The 18,615-nt window shown below is 55.6% G+C and overlaps 1 protein-coding gene across 9 annotated transcripts; it reads left to right on the top strand.

The window, feature by feature from the left end:
* Positions 1–1,902: 1,902 nt before the first annotated feature.
* fhod1 (formin homology 2 domain containing 1) lies at positions 1,903–17,462 on the top strand. 9 transcript variants are annotated; one of them, XM_061813434.1, is made up of 24 exons: positions 1,903–2,210; positions 3,181–3,287; positions 3,995–4,059; positions 5,817–5,884; positions 5,949–6,054; positions 6,129–6,223; positions 6,302–6,413; positions 7,573–7,811; positions 7,883–8,208; positions 8,340–8,471; positions 8,532–8,573; positions 9,376–9,533; positions 9,696–9,806; positions 10,639–10,808; positions 11,585–12,181; positions 12,323–12,478; positions 13,215–13,397; positions 13,484–13,603; positions 13,699–13,860; positions 14,626–14,816; positions 15,242–15,449; positions 15,536–15,639; positions 15,822–15,998; positions 16,952–17,462. In XM_061813434.1, exons 1-24 carry the CDS (start codon positions 2,046–2,048, stop codon positions 17,127–17,129), a joined length of 3,972 nt encoding a protein of 1,323 aa, XP_061669418.1. In that variant the 5' UTR covers positions 1,903–2,045; the 3' UTR covers positions 17,130–17,462. The 9 variants fall into 9 exon arrangements, 8 of the variants coding, with proteins under 8 accessions (XP_061669418.1, XP_061669417.1, XP_061669414.1 ...); XM_061813433.1 differs by having other exon boundaries at positions 8,340–8,573; positions 11,609–12,181; XM_061813430.1 differs by having other exon boundaries at positions 8,340–8,573; positions 13,218–13,397.
* Positions 17,463–18,615: the final 1,153 nt, after the last annotated feature.

The raw sequence follows: 18,615 nt of genomic DNA, 5'->3' as shown, positions 1-18,615 counted from the left end.
TCCAGCAGTCAGTCGGGGGTGCCCTGGTACGACGTTCGGAACAAAGGACGAGAGACATTTTTTGCTTCCAGGAATTATTCCTTAGAAGAGTCGCGCAAGATGTAAACTCGATATGGACAAGTGGGTCAACGCCCCACGTCGTGTTCAGCTTTGACCCGTTCGCGGTTCCCGTCGTAGACCAGCGCAATGACAAGTGGCCAATCGTGCGACGGTCTCCCAAATACACGACTAATACTGATATCGATGTGAGCGAGTGTCCCAACAATGGCACGAGGCAGAAAATACGCCGATCAAGAACATTTCACGACTTCATTGCCGGAGGCGGGAAACAAAAGTGTCGGAATGGCCGTCGACCTGTCGCGCTTTCCCGAACAGCCGGTGGCCGAAAGGATCCCGCCTGCTCTGGACCCGGTTCGCATTGCGTGCAAGTCCTCCGTCGTGGCTCGAGCAGGGCCCAGAATCCCTTCGGCGGCGGGCCCAAACCAGACCGCGTAGGATTGGATGAGCGCCGTGTCGAACTTGCTCAGCGGCTCTCGTGACAGGCCGTGCTTCCTGTGAGGATGAAGTTGACGTCCGTAAATTCCCAAGAACCCGAAGGTCTTGACGGTTGACACGAGGACCCGGTCGGGGCCAGCCGGGGTCGAAGGTTGGGCTGCAGTCTCGCCACTTCCCGTCGCCGTGTCATCCGCCAACTCCGGGGCTTCGACGGTCGTTTGTGTAGAGCGAGAAGAGCGGAGGGGAGAGGACACAACCTTGGGGTGCCCCCGGTGCTGCCCGTCGGGAAGTCGTAGACCCGCCGGGAGACGTTTGGAGGAGAGGAGTTCGGCGACGCGACGGTGTTGAACGCAGAGCTCAAGTCCACCAACGGGATCCTCGCACAGGTGAAGATGTTCAAGGATGAAGTGCAGACCCACGTTGACCTGTTAGCGCGACAGGCGAACTGCGGCGGGTCCGGCTGGGGGCCCGCGACGCTCTCGAGGTGGCCCAGCGCAAGGCCTTCACAGGACTTCACCAGCACGGATGTCATCAAGACCCGAGACTGCTGCTTTTTGGGGGGGACCGGGATGACGGTGGAGTGTTTGAAGCAGGTCGGTACGTTCGCTCTCCCCGTGCCCGCGTGGCTTTGGGGGGGACCGGGATGACGGTGGAGTGTTTGAAGCAGGTCGGTACGTTCGCTCTCCCCGTGCCCGCGTGGCTTTGGGGGGGACCGGGATGACGGTGGAGTGTTTGAAGCAGGTCGGTACGTTCGCTCTCCCCGTGCCCGCGTGGCTTTTCTCCAGGTCGGCACTCCGGTTTGCTCCCACATCCCAAAAAACACGCGACAGTCATTGGACACTGGAAATTGCCCCGTCGGCGTTTGCCCTTGTCTGCCTCCGTGCGCCCTGCGATTGGCTGGCGGGCGACCAGTTCGGGGTGCGCCTCGCCTCCTGCCTGTTGACAGCCGGGATAGACTCCCTTGTGAGGCTAAGCGGCTCAGAAAATGAATGGATGGATTGTTTGTTTTCCAAAAAGAGGCAGGTCGCAACAGGACTGTTGCTTTAAATCCGTGTTTCCGCATTACCTTGGTGACGTCGCTTTCGAGCGCCTCTGGGACGTCTCGCCCGAGTTTATATACAGAAGAAAAAAAAAACATATTGAACATAAACAAAAGCAGGCCGTACAAGTGTGAATGAATAAAATTTAATAATAAAAAAAAAACCCGTAAAGTCAAGACTATAACTGAGCACTTTGACATGTGTGCGCGTGTGGGATGGGGAGCGACATCCGGTCGTCGGTGAGCCTCGTGCCTTCAGAACAAAAGCGAGCCCCGAGGTGGGAAGGAAGCGACAGGCTGATGCTGAGGCTTTCGATGTCTCTCACACGCGTTTGCTTTGCGCTTGGTTGAGTTTGCAGTTTTCTTTCTTCCTCCCTTCGTCCCAAAAACTTTCCCCAAGGGCAGAAGCGGAAGTGGCCTCCCTTACTGCGGCGAGCTCGCCGTCGCGCTGCCTTAAAGGGCGCCGGCGGCGCCCGTCGCGGCTTCATTTTCGCACGCTGACGTCGTCGGCATGGCCGCGATCACCTGCCGGGTCCAGTTCCTGATGGACCAGGATCCTTTCGTCTGTACCAACTTTCCGGAACCCCGGCGGCCTCCGTCCTTCGAAGTGGACCAGAACGCGCCGCTCAGCCAACTTCTTCCGCTCGTGCACAAACTCCTGGACGCGCCCCTCAAGGTGAGCGAAGCGGGCGTTGACGTCAGCGGTTCGCCGAAGTTCACCGAAGTGGGTCGACGGTTCGAGTCGCGCCGCTTTCGAATCCATCGATCACTTTTGGTGACTGGGAAAGGAAAAAGTTAAACAAAAAGAGAAACGCTCAAGTGGACGCGAAGCGGTTTTTGGCCTTCCCTTCAATGGAGTCTCTGGTCTCCTCCTCCTCGTCGTCGTGGTTTGCATGAACATTTGAGGAGTTCTCATTTAGTAGTGGTTGAAAACGTTTTTTTTTTTTTTTTAACATGTTATGAAATTCCACTTTAGGTGTTGGGTAGCACACGCGCGCAACTATCCACAGACGCGCATGCGCAAAGTCCAAATAATCGATCAATCGATCGCGTAAGCCGCCCCTCCCGTCATGCAACGGGGCGGGTGCGGCGTTCTTCAGGAGCCTTCGCATTTCCGCTTTTTCGTGTCTTTTCTCTTTTGGATTGTTCGCCGCAGAATCGCCTCTGGGCTTCCGGTCGGATTCTGGAGAAGGAAAGGGGCGGAGCTTGAAGCGAGCCCGTCGCGTCGCCTTCCTGTCGCCGTGGCAACAGGAAGGCGTTCTTAAAGGGGCCGCGCCCTCGCCTGTGCCTGTCTGCCGTTAACTGGACACTTGTGTGGATTTATATGCAGTAGGACAGCCGGCCAAATAATTTTTTTTTTTTTTAACTCTTTCATTCAATGAATTTGAGTGCAAAGTCGTTGCGCCGAAACCTCCCAAGCCCAACTTTGTTCAAATCGAGCTTCATTTTTTCAGATGTCTTTTTCTTGAAGGTCGGACATTTCCGGTCGACGCGTAACTATCGATCCAGGTGGAAAGTGAATTTCTTCTTGGCGCTCGTATCAGAATAGCTGACGCGGTCGAATGCGATGAGGACCCGTTTGTGTCACGTTCCAATTTGCGCCCAAACGGGTCAACCGCCTTTTTGACTTTGTGTCTTTCTGTCAGCTGGAGGAGTCCACGCTGCAGGTGTGTCCTCAGGGGAACTACTTGGACTTGGACTCGTCTCTGGCGGAGCAGCGCGACGAGCTGGAAGCCTTCTACCGGGACGTCGCGTAAGAAGTCGCCAGCGCCGCGCGCGTGTGTGGATGCTTGCCGTTTCCATGGCGATGCCGGGAAACCACAGTGGCAGTTTTTCCGGTGGGGGGGGGGGCACCCATAGGCCGCGGCTCACGCGTGGACCGGACCGGGCCCCTTAAAGGCCCCCGTCCGCCACTTGAATACCGTCCTACGCTTTTAGCCGGCGGTGCCGTGAACCTCGCTGGGGTTTTTTTTTTTTTTTTTTTAAACCCCCAAAATCGGGACCGTGGAAAGACGACTTTGACGTAAATGCGGCTTGTCAGGCTTGAGTAGTTCCGATCCAATTGAGAATATTTGGACTTGTTCTCAGCGGACTCGAACGCAGCGCCGACCGACGCATCGTGTGGAGCGCCGAAGGTTCCGCTTCAGTTTCCAAAGGCGTGCGGCCAAGAAAGTGCTGACGTCCTCTTTCAGACAAACGGACTTTCTTCCCCCCCCCCCCCCCCCCACCTCCTTTTCCAAGTTTCCATGCCCTCCCTCATCCCGGCACGCCGGCGTCATGACACCGTTTTTAGAAAGTCAGCTGCCTTGGCCTCAACGTACACGTTGAAGTATCTCCTTTCTCGTTATTTTGGTTTGCAGCGCACTCTTCCGGCTCCGGCGGCGCCGTCGGGCTCGATTTGCGGTCCTGCGGGCGCGCCAACATTTTCGGTATTTTGAGTCTTTGTGTTTGTGTGAACAGGAACGGGAAGAAACCGATCCTGATCCTGAGGACGCAGTTGTCTGTGCGGGTCCACGCCATCCTGGGTAATTCCGACCAATGACTGGTTTCTTTCCTTTAGCCGTCCATCTTCTTAGCCGCTTATCCTCACAAGGGCCCATCCCAGCCGTCAGCGGGGTGCACCCTGAACTGGTCGCCAGCCAATCGCTTGGCACATGGAGACGGACAACAGTCGCACTCACAATCACGGCGACGGGGGCAATTTAGGGGGTCCAATGAATGCGAGCAAGTTTTGGGGATGCGAATGTCATTCTTGTTCTCACGTTGCAAAGTGAACGGAAAACAAAAAACCGGCAAATTTCATTTCCAGCCTTGCATTTGTCTTGGAGTGAAAATGTTGGGGTGCTTCCCAGGTCCCCCGGCGGTTGTACGGTACGCACGCCTGACTCTTGTGCGGGCGATTCCCGCTCGGCGTTCCCGTCCACGTGCCCCGCGATTGGCCGGCGACCGGTTGGAGGTGTCTGTGACGCGCGATCCTTGTGAGGATGAGCGGCTTGGCGAAGGCTTCAAGTGCCGATGATGGGTTTCGTGTGTCAAATGTCAAAGAAGCAAAAATGTGGCTTTGCTCTTCTCCAAAGTAACAGCAAATATCTTGCCGGTTACGGTGTCTGAAAGGGGACAAAAGTACTTTGGAGAAATTTCACATTTGAAGTCATCTTATCTTTTTTTTTTTTGTTTTTGTGCGGTTGGCGTTATCGTACTTGGACTTCAAGTCCCGTTTGGGCTCATTCACTAAAAGTTCCGTCCGGTCCCTTTTGCGACAGAATTGCAAATGAGAGAAAAGGGTTCCACTGGGCCGCATGAAAATCGTTGCTTGTCATTCTTTCCGAATTGTTTTCTTTTTCCTTTTTTCTTGCCATCCCGACGACTGCCTCGACTTGTCTTTCACGTTCAAACTTTTCTTTCTGTCGTCCTTGTCTTGCCACTAACAGGAAATACCAGGCTAACTTTATCAGAACCGCTTCCTGCCTCCGCGACGCCGGCGTGGAACATTTTGGATGCGTGCGTGCATCGAGTCTGTTCCTGTTTTTTTGCAGACGTGTGTGTGTGTTTGCACTGTGCTCTTTGTGGGTAACGCGCGACCCCCGCCCCCCCCCCCTCCTTTCACCCTTTCCGACGGATCTTTGTGCGTAAGAAGGTGACCCGAGCCCCGGCGGGATGCGTTTTTGCAGCCAAACAAAGAAACCTTGCAAACGTTTCCTAATGTGCGTGGCGCGCCGCTGACTCTGACTCTGACTTTGTCGGGAAGGGAGGGACGAATCGTTTGGGTTCCTCCCCGACTACGAAGTCGCCGTTGTAGCGATTGCGGAGCGTCCAATTTAACACTTTGGGCCCTCGCCAAACGCTGCCCTCCCTTTTCCGGTGTCTGTCGTGAACGTCACGCAGCGGTGCCCTCGGATACGAGCCGATGAATAATTTTTGTTGTTGCCTCGGCTTTGACTTAAGAGTGGATGTTTGCGAGCCCCCCGCGTTTCCGTTAAAAGCAAAGCCGAATGAGCGCTACAAGCTAACGTAGAACGGAAGATGCCGCGGGTCGGCGAACAAGTGAAGTTTGACCACAAATGGTCCGGCGCCGCATGTGGACCGACCATGCGCTAAGGCCCGTCAGGCGTGTATTGTTTCTCCTCTGCCACCGCGGGCAAATATTAGCGCATCTTAATGAGAGGTCACCATCGTCTTCTCGTTATCGTTCTCTTCTCTGCTGTTTGGATCCCACCGCTGCCCGAACGGGGGGGGGGGGGGGTGGCGGCGTGACATCCCCTTTCCCGCCGTTGTCTTGCAGAGAAGCTGTACAACAGTCGAGGTCCGGAGCTGCGTCGCTCGCTCTTCTCGCTCAAGCAGCTCTTCCAGGTAAGTCCCGCCCCGCCCACCGCTGTGACATCATCGCGGCGTCACCGCCGCCTCGTCCCGGCAGGACGACAAGGACCTGGTTCCGGAGTTCGTGGCGTCCGAGGGTTTGACGTGTTTGGTCAAAGTGGGAGCTGAGGCCGACCACAACTACCAGAATTACATCCTCAGAGGTTGCACGCGAGCGAGCGTACGTGCGGCGTTCCTACGGCGACGTCCGTCTCTGATTGCGCCGGTGCGTTCGCAGCTCTGAGTCAGATCATGCTGTTCGTGGACGGCATGGACGGCGTCGTCAACCACGGCGAGACGCTGGAGTGGCTCTACGCCTTAACGGGAAGTCAGGTCAGTGGTGCGTCCGTCGTCCCGCCGTACAAAGCGAGATATGACCGTTGGCCGTTGGCGTTTGGCGTTTGCGTGCAGTCTCGCCTGCTGGCCAAAACGTCCCTGAAGCTCCTCATCGTCTTCGTGGAGTACAAAGAATCCAACAGCCCCGTCCTCATCGACGCCGTCAACGCCGTGGACGCCCGGAGAGGTGAGCGCGCGTTTAAGACTGGATTCGTCGTCCCTTTTGGGATTGAGGTCGGGACGTTGTCAATGAAAAGCAGAAAATGGCTCGGTTGCACAGGTGTGCACACCCTCTTCATGCCGGAGACGAACGAGGTTGTGATCGAAAGGTCGGCCGGTCGCTCCGCTAGGATTTGGCATTTCTCGTCGAGATCGCAAACGAACGGGGCGCGTAGACTATTTCTAGGACCGTAGCTCACTTTTTGCGCAGTTAGTCGTCATCTTGGACTCGAACCTTCCTCTGGATTAACTTGGCAAGTTTACCGTCCGGCTTCTTCCTGGCCTGCCAGACGGGCTACTGGAAACTTCTATCACGGTGCCCTTTTTTTTTTTTTTTTTTTTTTTTGGGCGAAGCCACCGAGCGGTCCCAGATGTCGCCCTGAGAAGCATCAGGGTGACATCTGGTGGCATCTTTGGGAGTTACACAAATAGCAGAGGCCTCGTGTGGACCCGGGTACTGGATCTCGATCTCTCTCTCTCTCTCTCTCTCTCTCTCTCTCCTCTTTGCTTGGGCCCCGTCCAGGGTGTTCAGACCAGGGGGGGGGGGGGGGTCCTCAACCACTCGAGACGGTTCGGCCTTTTGGCAGCAGAATCGACACAGAACCGGGCAGATTGGAAACCTTTTAGTCTGCTGCGGGGGGGGGGCGCGGCTCGTCGGGTCTCACCGAGGGAGGGGGCTCCTCCCGGCGCCCCGCATGAGGCCGGAGGCCTCGTCGTCGGGTTCCTCGTCGGGAATCTCGTCTTTCCTTCTTGAAGTGATCCACGTTTGCCATTCTTGGCAGTTTTCCATGTCCATCAGCTGACTTTCCCCTTCCAGCAGAAAGGTGGAATCCTCCTTTCTTCCGGAGTTGCCCCTCCTCAGCCGGGAGCCGCGCGCGAGGTGGTCTTTGAACACGTTGAGCTCGCCGGCCGCGATTGCCGATCTTCCGGTGCGGGTCTCGCTCCGTGCTCGGATTTTCGTCGTAGTTTTGTTTTCGTGGCTTTTAAATTGCGGTTTTCAACTCCCGATGACGCCGCTTTGTCGGAATCCGCGAGGTTCTCCCCGGCGATGCGTCGTAGATGGATGCACCTTGAATCAAAGTGTCGCGTTCGAGCGCCAGTGCAATGCATTGTGGGTACGTGTGCAGGCGTCAAGCCGTGGTCCTACGTGATGGACGTCCTCCACGAGAAGAGCGGCAGTGACTGCGAGCTGCTGGTGTTCGCCATGACCTTGGTCAACAAAACGCTGGCGGCGCTTCCTGACCAGGATTCTTTTTACGACGTGACCGACTGTCTGGAGAGTCTGGACATGGAGGACGTGGTCCGCAGGAACCTGACCGACCCGGCCGGCGAAGCGGACCTGCGGGCGCAGTTCGCCGTATACGAGGTAGGACGCGCCGGCGACGCCGCACGTGAACCGCGCCCCGGCAAACTGTCAGAGCGAGCGTCTGCGCGCAGACGGCGTTGCGTCACGAGGACGGCGACGTCCTGGAGCCGTCGCCTCACGTGCGCAAAGAACGGCGCAAGATGGCCGCCGGCGAGCAGGAAGGCCGCAGGGCTCGGCGCTCGTCCAATCAGAACGTCCCCGACCCGCCGGCTTCCTCGGCCGGGTCTCCGTCCGTCGGCAGCCCCTCCCTCTCGGCCTCGGACCCGAGCAGCGCCGCCTCCAGCCCCTCGGGGTCGCTCGGGGGCTCTCCGAGCCCTTTGCCTCTTTCTCTCTCGCCGCCGGTCCCCCCCCAGGAAGACAACGACGACGACGACGTCGAGAGGCCGCCGGCTAGCCCGTAAGTGCTTCTGTTCCTCGACCGATGACGGCCTGACGCCGCGGTGGACTTGTCTCTTGTTTGTTGGGTCTTTTTAACTTCGGGTGTCCCCCCTCCCGTGCCCCACCCCGCCTTCGCCTTCGCCGCGGCAGGAGTCGCTCTTTCCTCAGCCGCCACATGTCATCTTTGGGTCCGAGCAGGAAGTCCAGGACCTTCTCCAAGGCCGGCGGGGCCGAAGGCCGGGACGCGGCGCCTTCCTCTCGGGACACGCCCACTTCCCCCAGGTCTGCACGCGCGCACGTTTGCGTGCGCGTCTTGTCGACTTTGTGTGTTTATTTCGGCAGGTCGCCGTCAGATGCCGCCGGCGTCGACAGGACGTCTTCCAAGTGAGTCCCGCCGGACCAACGTGACGTCGGCGCCTCTTTTCGCCTTTGCCGCTTCTCCTCTCGGTTGCTTGAAAAAAAATGTTTTTCCTCACACAGCGACGAGCTGGTCTTCCGCTAGTGAGTACCCGCCGCCTCCTACTTGCCGCTTTATGGCCTCGTCGGTCACGCGTTCCGCCGTGGCCGCCGGGCCTTGGTGTTGCGTTGTACTGTCGGCACGGCAACCCAAGCCCGAGCCCCGCCCCCCCCCCTTTTTTTTTTTTTTTTTTTTTTTTTTTTCCCCCCTCCGACCCGGCAATCTCTGCGCGTGGCGCGCCGGCTTCGCGCTGACGCGTGCGTGCTCGTGTGTCTCTGCAGCCCAGACGAGGGTAACGTGAACGTGGACCACAAACCCGTTCTGAGGAGGTTTGAGTAAGTCCGGCTGCTGAAGCAATGCATGCTGGGAACTGCGCGTGTGTGTGTTTTTCCTATTTAGTCTTCCTACCGCTTAGTTTTGATCTGTATGTAACATTTTGTGTGGGCGCATCGGTTCAACGCCAGCCGGCGTCGTGCGTGTTTTGATGCATGTTTGTCTTGCGTTGGTGGTCGGGCCGTGTCTAATTGCTGGGTTAGGGTTTGTCGGTGACGAATTGTTTGGAAATCAAGCGCAGACTTTCCCGAGGTTCCGCCTCCTCCTCCCTCCCCTCGAACAAACGTCAAACGATGACCGTCGTCCGTCACGTTGAGGACGGGCGGAGTCGACGGACCGCGACCGGCGGTCACGACGTCACTTCCTGCTCTGACTGACGACTCTGCCGCCTCACAGAGACAACTTCCTGCGCAGTTTGGCCGCCGCCCAATGGGAGAAAAGGAGGCGGAGTCAGCAATGGAGTCGATCCGAGCAGTCTTCGTCCGATGGTGTCGTGACCCCGAGACCGACCGCGCCGGGGGAGGATGACGGGACGGGAGGACTTCCTGCCAATGGTATGTTTCACAATAAAAGCCTGTGTGTGTGCGCGCAATATAATATAATATAATCTAGAGTCATAGGCTGATCCAGGTGACGCAGGTGGCCCTGCAGCCTGCGTCATGTGGCGTGCGTCCAGGAAGTTGAATGTGTTGTCGTTGTCGTCGTCGTCGGTCCAGGCGGCCTCCAGCGTCAAGTGAGCGCGCTGTCCAACGACAGGAAGTTCCTTATGGACATGCTCTTCTCCAAGGCCTCGGCCCCGCCCCCCGACGACGACCCTTTCCTGCCCGGTGAGGCTCGACTGTACCTTGGAATCGCACCGCAGTCCTCCGTCCTTCGTTTACTCTGCGAAGTAGAGGGCAATTATTTCGGGTCTTCCTTATGTATACGGACCATTTTCATACGATTTGGTCAGGAACATTAAGGACACCTCCAAGAAATAAGTTACAATTTGTTGATGCTTTTTTTTTTTTTTTTTTTCCCTTCTAGGCCCACGCAGAAAGGGCCGTGTTACGTTACTCATTTGAAATATTGACCGTAAATAACGGTAAAGACAAACCGCTTCGTAAGTTTCCCTGTGTTGCCCCTCAAACTCTGCGGCTACTAGCGCAGAAATGATCCCAACGACTTCCTCAAGCCGTTGCACGCTGGCTCTTGCTATAAGCATAACGGCAAACGCGTGCACGCCGTAGTTTACGCGCTTTGACAAACGACGTGAGTGCAAAATGGCCTCCTCGGGACAGATCCCTCTGGTGTATCGCAACACCACGAAGCCAAAGATTGCAACCGTTTTGGATTCTGTGGGCCGCGACGAAAGTTCCGCTGTGGCAACCTAAAAAGGTGACTGGAAATGGGCCGCACGTGAAAAATGAACGAGGCCGGTCTTTTTTTCTGCCCCAATTTCCCGCCGTGTCGGTCGCAAGTTTGCGGGGAAGCTACGAGTGCGGTCATTTTGGGCCGTCCAACGGGAGCGCCCCTTCCGAGCGCCGTCGAATCAACTGCGATTTGCAAAATAAAATCGAGACTGACGTGTGCCGTATTACGGTCCCGATTCTGATGTCCGGCCGTTTCGACTCAACGATTTTGGTGTTTAACGGCGACGGCCGTCTCCCCCCCCTTCAGGTGACGGCGTTTCGCGGGGGGGGCGGGTGCTGGAGCGCCTGTCCAGCCTCCGGGCGCGCTCAGCGGAATCTGCCGGGCCCGGCGAGAGCGGCGCCTCCCGCAGGGCGGAGCTGGAAGGCCTGGAAGGCTCCGCCCAGGTGGCGCTGGCCAGACTGGCGGAGGAGCAACAGGTCAGAAGGTCAACGGCGACCTCCGCTCGAATTGCTGCTGGTGTGACGTCGCCCCCTAGTGGGGGCGGTCCTGTAACTGCAAAAAGTCTCATTTAGCACCAGGGTGTCAAACGTACGGTCTGCGGGCGCTCAAGTTTAAGTTCATTTCTACTTTTTGACTCTTCTTTTGAAAGGCGTGCTTTTTGTTTTGCCGCAAGTGCCGTCGGACGCGCGTCCGTTCAACCTGTTCGACTTTCTCTTTGCGCTCACTGCGGATCTTTGTCCCGCACGGAGGCCCCACTTGGCCGTCAGGCGTGCGCACTACAACGCCGTCCGTTTTTGTTTGCCCCCCCCCCCCCCCCCGTCTCCTCCCCACTTTTCCCGTCTTCATTTCCAAGGCAGGCGCTTTCATTGGAAAAAGTCACCACTTGTTGAGCCTTTCAACATTTCCAGATTGACCTGGAAGAGATTTCTAGAGAAGGGTTTTTTTTTTTGTCCCCCTCCAAAGGTACCAACAGCTTCCAGATCTACCGCCAATTCTAAAATCACTGATTCATCATATAGATTTGAAAGTGCTCTAGGTAATCCATAAATGTGAATATTTTCCCGAATGTAGTTGAAGTTATGAAAGCTAGAATTTTCATACGTAGCTTGTAAGGTCACGGACAGAGTGGTCCGGCTCATGTCACGTGACTTGAAGATTGTTGTTTTTGTGCACGTTGAGCTTTTGGTCATCTCCTCGCTCATGTCGCCACCTGCTGGTGGCTCTGGAATTACGTGACGTCTTCTGATTTTAGGGTCGCGTGCGTGTGTGCGTTCAGAAGAGTTACGTGCGTCAGCAGAGCAGCGTGGACGCGGAGGGTCCCGCCCGCCGCCTGGAAAGCACTCAGATGACTCCGCTGGGTCCCGGCGGTCCGGGGGCCACGTGGGACCACCTTCAGCTGAGCGGCGCCAGCCTACGCATCAAAGACTTGGACTTCTCGGATCTGTTGGACGAGGAGGACGTTGACGTTCTGGACATGGACACCTCGGACTCCGCCTCTTGCGTTGTTTCTGCGGCGCCCCCCTTAGGAGGGCCGCCTCCCCTCCCTGGCGGTCCGGCTCCTCCTCCTCCTCCGCCGCCGCTCCCCGGGGGTCCGGCTCCTCCGGCACCGCCGCCCCTCCCCGGCGCTCCGGTGCCCCCCGCTCCACCTTTGTCCGGTTCGGCGTCACCGTTGGGGAAGAAGAAGAAGACGGTGAAGTTGTTCTGGCGCGAACTGAAGCAGACGGAGGCGCCCGCCAAGTGCCGCTTTGGCCGGGGCACCGTGTGGGCGTCTCTCGACAAGGTTCAAGTGGACACGGGGCGCCTCGAGCACCTGTTTGAGTCCAAAGCCAAAGAGGTGGCCATCGCCAAGGTAAGGGCGCTCACAAATAGCGAGTGTGGCTGTAGATCCCGGTTCCGGCTGCGAAAGGATCCCAGTCCTCTCTGGAATTTCTGGCCTTCAGATCCGAGCGCGTCTTGACGTGCGTATTTGTCGTTTGTCCTTTGCGCGCAGAAAGCGGCGGAGACCAAGAAGTCTGAGATCTCGGTCCTGGACCCCAAGAGGAGCAACGCCATCAACATCGGGATGACGGTCCTGCCCGCCGTTCACGTCATCAAGACGGCCATCCTCAATTTTGACGAGTTTGCCATCAGCAAGGAGGGCATCGAAGTACGTCCCGCGTCCGCCGTTCGGACCTCGACCGGTCTGACTCGAACGCGAACCAAGTAGACCAAAGTCGCCACGAACCTAGTTCTAGTCGTTAACCCAGTCTGAACCGAACGCAACCGGAAAGAACTAAACGGACCCAAAGATTGAATTGAAAGCACAAGTACCGGACTCAACTTAGCTGAACCGCCTTCAAACGGGCGGAAACTGAAATCCAAGTCGTGCTCATTTTGTTCCGTCCAAATAAGTCGCCCCAAAAACCTCCCATCTTCGGCCTTCATCATCTTCCAGGTTCTAAAAAAAGGGTGTACACGTCTTTGGCGCCACCTGGTGGTCACATATGACTTTTTTTTGTTTTTGTTTTTTTTTTTTCCAACGGCGACTGACTTAAACAAATTTTCTTTCAAGATAACGTTTGATTGCGTTCATATTCAAATTCAACGCCTTTTGACCTGTCCCTTCATCTTTTCTTAGAAATTCTTCCCCGCTAATCAAAAATACGAGCGCCGCTGATGGACTCTGTTTAAAAAAAAAAAAGAAAATAATAAAATAAAAAATAATGAAGTATTGCGTGTTGAAATAGTGCTGAACCGGACTCCAAATCCAGATGCGGTACTTTTTGCTTCGGCAAAACTGCTCCCGGCTTTGCTTCTCTTTTCTTTCCGTTCGCGACGAAAAGCCTCCAGCGAGTTCTGGACGGCCGGCAGAACGTTTCAAAGGTTGGTTGTGTGCGGCGCAGAAGATCCTGACCATGACGCCCAGCGAGGAGGAGAAGCAGAAGATCCAAGAGGCCCGGTCGGCCAATCCGGAGGTTCCGCTGGGGACGGCCGAGCAGTTCCTCTTCAGCCTGGCCTCCGTCGGGGCCTTGACCCCCCGCTTGCAGCTCTGGTCCTTCAAGCTCAACTACGAGTCGCTGGAGAAGGTCGCGGTCGCGTGGATTCCGGCAACCGGTGGTTGCACCGGGCGACTTCGCGGCCACCCGCAATGGCTTTTGGTTTTTGGGCGCAGGAGATCGCCGAGCCGCTCTTCGACCTGAAGCTGGCCATGGAGCAGCTGGCGGCCAACCGGACCTTCCGGAGGATCCTGGCCACGCTGCTCGCCATCGGGAACTTCCTCAACGGCTCCGACGTGAGCGCCGCTCGCCTTCGGCCGCTTTTGCCGGGCTCTGCTTTCCACCCGCCGTGTCTTCACCCCCCCCCCCCCCCCCCCCCCCCCCCCCTCAGGCCGCGGGTTTCGAGCTGGCCTACCTGGAGAAGGTGGTGGAGGTGAAGGACACGGTCCACAGGCAGACTTTGCTCCATCACGCCTGCAACCTGATCACGGAAAACGACCCGCAATCCTCCGACGTCTACTCGGAGATCCCCGCCGTCGCTCGTTCGGCCAAGGTGCCTTTGCCGTTCTTGCCGGAACTGGCGCTCAATTTTGGGGTTTTTTTTTTTTCCCCCGACCGATTTTCATCTGTCGCCTCCTCTCAGTGTTCACGTCTGTCGAATTTCGAGTTGCTTACTTTCATCTTAATCTCAAGATCACGCTTGGCTTTTATCTTATCGTTTATTTCAATGCCATAACGCTAGTCGACAAATTTACAGTCCATTTTTTTCGGATCATTTGAATGCGCTGATCGATCAATCGTTCGTTTTGGTCCATCTGGTCAATAACTTGAACATTGGGAACCTTTTGTTACCGTTTGTTGTCACGTTAAAGGCTTAAAAAGAAAAATGTCATTGCCCTGAATTGTGAAGAGTGCCGAGCTAACATTCGGTTCGGCATTTCGAGCTGACCTCGAACAGGAGACGGACCCCAATTAGCCATGCGAGCTTGTCCGAAATCCGTTGGGGGGGGTCTCCAAAAACTTGGCGATCTTTTTGCGGCAGCTCTCCGGTCCGGCCGTCCGAGTCCTTCCCGACAGGTTTCTGTGCTTCTTTTTTGACTTTGTGAAGGTCAAAATATGGGCGTTTTTTTTTGGGGGGGGGGTTTTCGTAATCAGTCACTCGGTTTTCAACAGCTTCGGTTCCGAACTTCCGCCACGTTCGACGTAGTTCTTTTTTTTTTTTTAATCGCCGCGCTTAATACAAAAGTGCAATCTGTCAACATCATATATATATATATATATTCCCCATCTGAAAGACTTCATTTCGCTTTGTCCTCAGGTGGACTTCGAGCTTCTGGCCGAGAATCTGGTTCAGCTGGAGAGACGCTGCAAAGCGTCCTGGGAAAACCTGAAGGTGGTGTCCAAGCACGAGACCAAAACCAACCTGAAGAACAAGATGGCCGACTTCCTGAAGGACTGCACGCAGAGGATCGTCATCCTCAAGGTCGTCCACAGGAGAGTCATCAACAGGTTAGCGCGGCGCTTTTTCGACGCCAGCGTCCGCCCGCCGTAACCCGTACTAGTCGTCGTTAATAATAGCTAACGTGCGGAAAGCCACCAGGCCCCGATGGCCCACGACGGAAGGTCGAAGCCAAAGTGCAGACATTTCAAATCAACTAGCCAAATATCGTTTTGTCATAAAACGCAACACATTTTTGCTTCGTAGACTTTGCGTAGCTTATCGCCAGCCGAGGATTTGAAAGCCAGAAATGCGGGTGCTCGAGTATTCGCTGACGAAAGGACGTCGCGAAAGCGGCCAGACGGGCTCGAATGTTCCCTCGCCAAAGATGTCAAAGGTCGAGCGGGCCGCAGACGCCTTTTGACCCAAGTTATGCGTAAAAGTGTCCAAATAGGATAGCAGACATATGGATGCTAACGCTAGCGTCGTGTGTCAGGTTCCACTCCTTCCTGCTTTTCCTGGGTCAGCCGGCGTCGTCGGTGCGCGACACCAAGGTGACCTGGTTCTGCCGCATCATCAGCGAGTTTTCGCTGGAGTACCGCACCACGCGAGAGAGGGTCCTAACGCTAAAACGCAAGAGAGACCAGCACAGGGAGAGGACCAAAACGCGAGGGAAGATGATCACCGAGGTGAACGCGCTGAACGTAGGCTGAACGTGGCCGCGTCGGTCCGTCTCACGATGTTCTTCTCAGACGGAGAAATTCTCGGGGGCGGTTTCTCGTTGCGACAGCCCGGCCCCGGAGGCGGAGCCCGAGCGGGAGGCGGAGCACCGGCAAATGGCGCACATGCTGACCGAAGATCAGCGAGCGCCGAGACGCTCGCGCGCCGCCCGAAGTAAGACCCGATCAAAGTCCTTCGCGAGATCCGTCTCGTGAGATGCGATGCGATGCGTGGCGTCCTCTTTGAACACAATCGCGATCCAATTCATGTTTTGCTCTCCGTTGTGGTCGAGATGTGCGACTCGCTTTCCTTGGCCTATGACTGTCGTATTGCAGTCGTTGCGTTTGCGCGCGCAGGTTCCGCGGGCCCGGTTCCGGGACACGAGAGTCCGTTCTCTCAGTCGTCGTCGCCTCAAGAGGAAGACGCCGCAGACGACATCATGGAGCGTCTGGTCAAGTCGGTCACCAGGAACCCCGAGGCCAGGACGTCCAGTCCCAAAACCCGAAGGCGGTCCCGAGTCGACAGGAAGTCCAGTAAGTGCGTCGCGGACGTCTACCCTTTAGCCTGCAGTTCTGCTCGTATTGCTCGGATTCCTCCCCCCCCGCCGCCGCCGCCGGCGTCCGTCCAAACGTCGCATTGATGCCAAAAAAAAAAAAAAAAAAAAAGGACTTTTGAGTGGGATTTCGTTTGTTTTGGGTTGAGTTTTTTTTTTTTTTTTTTTTTTTTTCTCTGCGTCATGACTCGAGAGCGGTCGCCGCACACCAGAAGAGTTTCGGTCGGAACTGTCGTACGCCTTCATGAGCGGAGACTGACCGACCGACCGACCGACCGACCGACTGGCTGTTCGGGACCAAGGCGCTCCCGTCGACCCGAGGCCCGTCTCACGAGAACTAAAATGGGCAAAGTTGGGACAAAAACCGGCCGATTTGTCTTTTGTGCGCGCGCAGGGCCCGAAGCTCCAGAAAGAAGAACGCGGGTCCCTCGGCGCCGTCAAGGTTATCGCGTGTTTGGGCTCAACATCTTGTTGGCTGTTGTGGTCAAAACAGCGACGACGCTAAGCTGTTCTCAGCCGATCGGAATCGTCGCACTCGACGTGGTGTCAACGGTTTTTCGCGACGCCCGTCGCCGCTTCCGTCTTGTTTGATGATAACGCATCAGAGGCGCTGAGGCGGCCGACGAAGTAGAGCCGTGCGCGCCGTTGCCTTCCTCGGCGCCGTTCTGTCGGCGGCCCGGCGTTCTCGCTAATAACCCCTTTGAAACCGAGCGTGAAGGGCTACTAGCGTCGGTCACTTTTTTGGGAAGAACTTTGATGACGGATACGTAGCGTCGTGTAAACGCGTCCGTGCAATTTTTCCAAAAGGCTCGCTTTGGCCTTTGAAAGTTTTGCTTGGTAACTGACGACGGCGTCCGTCCGAGGGAGGAAATCCGCATGCGCGCATTTCGCAGACGGCTAACGTTTGACATGCGCCCGTGTGTGTGTGTGCAGTGAGGAGGACTCTGAAGACCGGCGTCAGCGTCGACGTGCTCCGCCATTTGGGACTCAAGAGCGCCGCCCAAGACGTCTGATGAGCGACCGCAAGAAAATGCTCGTCATGGAGTCGGCACCTTTTTTTTTTTTTTACACCGAAAAACCATTTTCACTTAAGCATCAAAGAGAAACTTGAACCTGAGTTGTTGGGGGTTTTTTTTGGTTTTTTTTTTGGGGGGGGGGTGAACTTGAATGCTTTTTAAAAAGTCACAAGGAAAAGTTCACTTTTTTTTTTTTTTTTTTGGTCACTTTCTGGTCCTGAGCACATCTTCAAAAATGTTTCCACTCACTTCATTAATGTTGCACACACTTTAACTTTTTTTTTTTTTTTAAATTCCTGTTTTTCCCACCATGCCGGGAATGATAAAATAATGGAGGGGCAGGTTTTAATATTTGTAACTTAAATCCAAGTTTGTTGTATGTTGTTTACTGGGTGAACGTACAATATAATAAATGAATTTTCAATCGACTGTATCGGTAATAATTGAGACGGGCACGCGTCGGTGGACCCTGAAGTCCGACGGGAACCGGAGGACGGGCCGCAAGTGAGGATTGTGCCGCCGGCCCAGTTGTCCGGAGGAGGACGTCGCCGGCAAGAAAATCCGTCGAGCGCTACGCGGGACCCGATTTCAAGTGCGGCACAACGGCCGACTTGTTTGAAGGTCAGCTTGGGGCGGTGGTCTGCAGAACCTGAGTTTCAGTTTTGAGGTGGGTCGCGCCAACAAGATTCGGGTGACCTCGGAGTGAAGCTGAACGGCACCGCTCCGGAACCGAGAAAAATAAAAGTTCTTCCCCGACCGACCCTTCGTGCTGGATTTGAATGACTTTAGACAATCAAAATTCAACAAATCATCGTTCGTTCGCACATTCGGAAGGGGATTTCATTTTCAGTCAAGGGCGTCCAGTTTTGGTTTGTTTTGTTTTTTTTCCGGGACTCGCCAGCCGAAATCCTTCATACGGCGGCGGGTGAAGTGCGTACCGCCGCTCGTGTTTACATTGGCAACACGACGCCCGGTCGTCGCCGCTGCGGCGCTTAAGTGTCGTCCGTTCCAGAGAAAAATGACAAAAGAAAAACGAGACCCGAAATGTTGGTCGCGGCGACGATCCAAAGATCCTGTCACCGGCCTTCCCGTCTGGCGTCTTTTCGGACAAAATTCTTGGTTTTAATCCCTCACCGAAATGTTCCTTTCCGGTAAGACGAGGGAAGCCGTCGTCTGAAAACGCTGACTGAAGGTTTCCTGCATTCAGCGACTACGAACGGATCCCTAAAATTAGGCGAGATGACGCAACGGCGCCAAAAAAAAAAAACATTTTGGAGGTTCCGAACCCAAAACCCTTTTCCGGAAGCGCAGAAAACCGCAAGACGTTTCGGGAAGGCCACCAAAGGAAGTTTTTCAATACTCCTTTGCAAACGTGGCTTTAATGAAAAATATGTTTGTCTTGAATGATTTTCAGGTTTTTGCCATTTTGGGGCAAGTCATCAAGTACTTTGCAGATTTTTCAGGTGTGGTACTTTAGCGGGGTGTTGAAAGATCCACTTCTGTCCTTTGCGCCGCTTCCCCCCCCAAAAAAAATGAAGCCAAGTGATGTAACGAGCGGAACCTCGAAGCGCTTCAGCCGAG

The sequence above is a fragment of the Syngnathoides biaculeatus genome, chromosome 3 (genome assembly GCF_019802595.1).
Source record: "Syngnathoides biaculeatus isolate LvHL_M chromosome 3, ASM1980259v1, whole genome shotgun sequence".
Classification (NCBI taxonomy): Eukaryota; Metazoa; Chordata; class Actinopteri; order Syngnathiformes; family Syngnathidae; genus Syngnathoides; species Syngnathoides biaculeatus.
This window is presented reverse-complemented; position numbering and strand designations above follow the sequence as displayed.